Raw genomic sequence first — 5917 nt, forward strand, 5'->3', positions numbered from 1 at the left:
GAGAGAGAGCGAGAGAGAGAGTCTCTAATAGTGTAAACACAACTATGCATGTGTGTGAGAGTAACAAGAGGCACAGTGGGGAAGACAAAAAAAGGTTGCCAAATGTGTGCTATTCGACTACAAACTGAATGCATATGCGAGTGTGTGTGACATAGTGTAATCTCATATCTTAGAGAATAGTTGTGTGTGTGTGTGTGTGTGTGTGGCCAGAATGTTCTTGCTCTGTACTCTGGGGCGATGGTTGGCCCTCCTGGCTCTGTGGTTGTGGTGCTGGGTGCGTTGTGGGCTGGACTGGGTCCTCACACGCCTGGCCTCACACAGACCAATCTCACTGGACCTCCCAGACACCAATCACGACTCAGAGCCCAGTGACAGCCAATCCGAGGAGTGGAAGACTGACCAATTGGCCAGGACCTACGGGTACCATGACAACGCAACCATGGTGGCTGTGCAGACATGCACACACACTTTCTATGTATGTATGTATGTATGTTGTGGGACACAAACGCACACACAGACATGCATACCGTTTACTATACATGCATAATCCTTCATGTGATGTGTGTCTCATGTCTTAAATTGATTTTTATTTGTGTGCACATGCATTTATGAATGTGCGTGAATATTGGTTTGAATATCTGCACATCCATGTGTGTGTGTGTGTGTGTGTGTGTGGGGGGGGGTGGTGGCATGTGTGTGTGTTTGAATACGTACTGTATGTTTAGGTTGACTTAGAGCAGTTGGCTGAGTGTGGCGAGTATTTCCACGCCCTGTCGCAGTCCAGCATGATCGAGACGAGTGAGCGGCGCATCCTTCTGGAGCATGTGCCCTCCGACGTCCTCCACAGCCTGCTGCACTTCCACTTCCTGGGACACTTCCACCCACCGCCGCCCCACCGCCTGCCCTCACACCTTCAGGTGACCACAAATGTATTGTAGATGTGAGGGGGCAGTTGGCCCACCGCCGCCCCACCGCCTGCCCTCACACCTTCAGGTGACCACAAATGTATTGTAGATGTGAGGGGGCAGTTGGCCTAATGCTTAGGGAGGTCGTGGTCCTAAGACTTGCTTGCGGGTGCACTTCCACCCACCGCCGCCCCACCGCCTGCCCTCACACCTTCAGGTGACCACAAATGTATTGTACCTGTAGATGTAAGGGGGCAGTTGGCCTAATGCTTAGGGAGGTCGTGGTCCTAAGATCAGAGGCTTGCGGGGTCGAATCCCACCCTAACGTCTCCTACCTCTCCCTACACCTACATCCATGGCTGAAGTGCCCTTGAGCAAGGCATGTAACCCCACAATGCTCCAGGGATTGTATATATATCAACTTTATTATAGGCTCAGGGCCCAATAGGCAGACACACAACATATACATAGAAATAAGATGTGCAGGAAAAAGAAGAAATAAAAATAGAAAAAAACAGCAATGATGCCAATGCATATACAAACTATGTCATGACCGTCTTAAAAGGCAGCCATACCAATGTTTCCACATATATGATTGGTATCGGACAGAGCTATATCTGGCACTTGTGAGAATCATTATAATGCAGTTTTCAGACTTCCAAACGGCACATGAACTTAAACATTAGGTTCCTCAAGAGAACCTGTAAAGTACATAGTCCTGAGTCACAAAATAGTTTACTAGCACTGCAACTCCTGGGCTTTTCCAGCAATATCCTCAGGCAGTCATTATATGCTACTTGGAGTTTACGCATTGACTCTTTTTTTATAGTTGATCCATAATGGAGCGGCATACATAGGGCTACAGTAGGCACGAAACAAGCTTACTTTCACATCATCAGGACAGTAATGAAATTTTCTTACTAACATGTTAGCTTGTACATACAACATTCGTCTCTGCCTATACATGTCAGCATCATCCTCTAGCTTGTCAGTGATGATGTGCCCAAGATATTTTATACTGCTTGATACACATATCGGTTGCCCTGACAGGTAGAACGTTGAAAAAGGCACTTTATGATCCTCCTTGGTTCTACATATCAACACAACACTCTTTTTTGCATTGTACTGTACATCAAACTCAACCCCATACTCAGAGCACACATTGACTAGCTGCTGAAACCCAACAGTACTGGGGGACATGATAGCAAGTTCGTCTGCATACACCAAATGGTTTAAAACACTTGAAGGACAACACCGGAGCAGCACAGATGTAATTCTTTGTGTTTATTTTATTCAAGTGCACAACATGACTAACGTTTCGATGGTTAGACCATCTTCATCAGAGTCCATGAGTGGAATGGAGAGAAGAGCCTAATTATCTGAGGCCCTGATTCAGCAGGTGTAGGCCTATGCACCGTGGCATTAGGCTATTGGTCCTTCTCCCAAAGTCTCACTCAGGTTGCCCACGCCCACAAACTATTTACAAAAACAAAAACAATGCACATATAAAGATGGAAATATAAAAAAATACATATGAAAAAAGGGAGGAACATTGTTCCCTATAACCAATACCCAGCAACTGTAAGTTGCTTTGGATAAAAGTGTGAACTACAGGTAAGTGTAATGTAATGTACTAGATGCCTCCCCCTTTGGACTTTTTTCCATTTAGGTTAGTTAGACTTTGTCTTGACTTTGATCTGTGTTAATGTCTGTAATGTAGGTGTATGCATGCTTTATGTTTACCTGTCTTGCATTGCAATGTTATTTACGTACAGTATGTGCATTACTAATGTACAGTGCACAATTTATGCAGGTGAGCAGCTACCTGCTGTCGTCGGCCTACACCGCCCGCCTGCTCGCCCACCTGTCCACCCTGCTCACCCCGCTCACCTGCCCCGCCTACCTGGAGCTGTCGGAGACGCTGGGATGCCCGGAGCTCCGCCACGCCCTGCTGCGTTACCTGAGCACCCATCTCCTGGAGCTTCCCCACCTGAGCCGGCAGCTGGAGCCCCAGGAAAGAGCTCTGCTCCCTGGCCTGCGGTCCTCCGGCCGAGGCCCCCGCCTCTGCTTCCTGCGCAAGGAGAACCTGAGCACACGGAACGTGCTTGAAACCCTGACGGCACAGAGGGTGTTCTACCTGGAGGAGCAGGTTTGTTTATGTGTGAGTGGGGGGGGGGGTCTATATACAGGGTTCCCACTGGTGCTTGAATTCCTTGCTTGAAAAGTGCTTGAATTTGTTCATGAAAAAGGTGTGGGAACCCTGTATATAACTCACAGAATATGTCACAGAATACGAATATATCTGCACAATTGCCTTTTGATTTTTCTGTAGTCTTTATTTTTTTCCATCCCAGACTATTACCTGTGTTACATGTGTCATGAAATGTCCATGTCCATGTGGGCATCATGTGTATTTATGTCAGCTACTTGACACCTTCATTTGACCTTGAAAGGGCGGCTCGGTGAGGACGGAGGGCTGGCGGGAGCTGGCGGAGATGCCGTTCGAGGCGGACAAGTGGTGCTTCACCACGGCCGTGCTCTTCAACTACCTCTTCCTGGTCGGGGGCTACCGGCGCCGCGTGGGCCGCGGCTACGAGTTCAAGATGGCCTCCTTCCGCTACAACCCCCTCACCCAGCAGTGGGCCTCAGTGGCGCCCATGATCAAGGTGCCCCGCCCTGCCTAGCCTGCAGCCTGCTGACAATAACATCTAGACCAGGGGTGTCAAACTCAGGCCCAGGGGCCAAATCTGGCCCGCGGAGCCATTTTATTCGGCCCGCGAGATCATTTCAAACATGTATTACAGTTGGCCCACATACAACATTAATGTATAGTGTGAAAAGACTTGAACAAGAAATTTGGTGTGTCACAGGATGTGCAGATACATCTGAACTACCATATATGATGGGAAAGAGTGTGTGTGAAATTTAACTATGAGTATGAAGCGCATATACTTACACATAATTTTAGTCCAATTGTTGAGTTCAGCCCGCGACTTTGTTCCAGATTTTGATTTTGGCCCTCTGTCAATTTTGAGCCAAATCCTGAGTTTGACACCCCTGATCTAGACGCAGACCACCGAAGCTCTGCATGAAAGGGTTAAATCCAAGGTGTTGTCTGTATGTAATATGCACTGGTAGTGTGCTTATGTGTGTGTGTATGCATCTGTGTGTGCCATCCATGCCCCAACCTATATCCCCTCACTTATAGCAAGATCTCACTTGAATGAATGTGGGTAAGTATGCCACCTTGTGTGTGTGACTTACAGTCATGGGCGTAGTTTGAGGGGCAGCATGGCTGAAACATGTAATGACATTAAGTCAAGGAAATGTCAAAATATAAATGCTAAAAAAGTTAAACGTACTGACATTTTAGATGTTTTGTGTTGTAAAGTGTTTTAAAATACATGCTTGTATGAAATTAATATGAATCCTATTATATTTTAGTAATACACTATCATTCCTATTATATTTTTGCCACCCCTGATGCAAAAGTCAAACTCTCATCCTTACAGTGTGACTTACCCCTGTGTCATACAGCACAGGCGCCACTTCAGCGCGGTGGCGTGCGAGGGCTGTGTGTATGCGGTGGGCGGCTGGTACCTGGATTCGCTGGTGACTCCGGACTCCAGCACCAACCTGTACACGGCTGTGGAGCGCTACCAGCCATGGGACGACCGCTGGGCCTTCGTGGCCTCCCTGCCTCTCACTGACTTCAGGTGTGTGTGTGTGAGGGGGTGGACGGGTGGACGGGGGGGGGCTCTCTGTGTGTGTCTATCATCGTACTTTATATCTGGACTATGCGTGTTGCATATTTTTGTTATTTTATATTGCAAGAAAAAAAATTGTACACTATGATGATATATATGAAGAGTTTATGTGCAAAATTGTGCATTCCATTGCATTGCATTGCAAAATGCATTTTATGTAGGTTGATAAAGTATGTCCTCAAAATATTTGAATGCCAAGAATTTACACATAGGTGATAGGACCTATGAACAGTCATTTTCGATAATAAAATGCAAAAGTCAGAAATGGTGGATTCACCGTTTTGCAAATAAACTCTTCATATATACACAGCACATATACAGGTGCACTGTAAGGAGCATCTTGAAATCGTTGCACTTATAATCAGGGCTGTAGTACTCGAGTCCGGACTCGGCCCGAGTCCGGTCTCAAGTCCGTTTTTTTATGGACTTGGACTTGTCTCGGACTCGGTATTGTTTGGACTTGGACTTGTCTTGGACTCGGACAATGGTCTTGCCAAATTAGGCTTTTGGACTCGCCGGGTCTGTCATTAAGTTTTGTTTAGAAAACTGGCCATCATAGATTATAAAGTGGAGCTTGAAATCCAATAAGAAACAAGTTTGTCTTCACATCCATGCCATATAGGTTATCTTCTAAGGTTCACACTATTGACATTCATCCTTTTCATTGTCAAACACTGACCGACATGTGACTCGGACTTGACTTGGACTCGAATCTTTTTGGACTCGGTCTTGTCTCGGACTCGAACCTCTTTGGACTCGGACTTGTCTCGGACTTGACTAGTACTGGTCTTGGACTTGTCTTGGACTCTACAAAGGTGGACTTGACTACAGCCCTGCTTATAATGACAATAAAGACTTACTAATGTATTATATTCTAGTAGTCTAATCTGGTGTATGTGTTATGTGTTGTGCATTATTGTGTGGCAGCTTGTGTGAATTTGTCCTTGAATTTGTATCATTTGTATATTGTGTCTTCAGCTTCACCCTGTCGCTGGCGCACGACTCCCCCCTGTGTACCACCCTGGGGGACTGCATATATGTGCTGGGCAATATCCAGCGCACCGGAGAGAAACTGGTGCTGCGCTATAGCACCACACAGGGTGGGTGTAAAGAAGAGGAAAGAGAGCGAGAGAGCGAGAGAGAGAGAGAGAGAGAGAGAGAGAGAGAGAGAGAGAGGGAGAGAGTGTGTCCTGTTCAAGTCTACTCTCGGTCATTCTGTCGGAGTGTGCCTGTGTGTTTGTGTGC

General features: G+C 46.6%; 1 protein-coding gene across 1 annotated transcript in view; it reads left to right on the plus strand.

Annotated features, from left to right (window-relative positions):
- LOC134447659 (carnitine O-palmitoyltransferase 1, liver isoform-like) overlaps nucleotides 1–5917 on the plus strand; it is a 31021-nt gene continuing 25104 nt past the window's right edge. Inside the window, exons 1-6 of the mRNA XM_063197235.1 lie at nucleotides 1–475; nucleotides 726–917; nucleotides 2719–3054; nucleotides 3359–3571; nucleotides 4443–4621; nucleotides 5651–5772. Coding sequence (XP_063053305.1) covers nucleotides 212–475; nucleotides 726–917; nucleotides 2719–3054; nucleotides 3359–3571; nucleotides 4443–4621; nucleotides 5651–5772 — 1306 coding nt within the window. The 5' untranslated portion in view covers nucleotides 1–211. The remainder of the gene's footprint in view (nucleotides 476–725; nucleotides 918–2718; nucleotides 3055–3358; nucleotides 3572–4442; nucleotides 4622–5650; nucleotides 5773–5917) is intronic.

This window comes from Engraulis encrasicolus, chromosome 4 (assembly GCF_034702125.1).
Source record: "Engraulis encrasicolus isolate BLACKSEA-1 chromosome 4, IST_EnEncr_1.0, whole genome shotgun sequence".
In the NCBI taxonomy this organism is placed as follows: domain Eukaryota; kingdom Metazoa; phylum Chordata; class Actinopteri; order Clupeiformes; family Engraulidae; genus Engraulis; species Engraulis encrasicolus.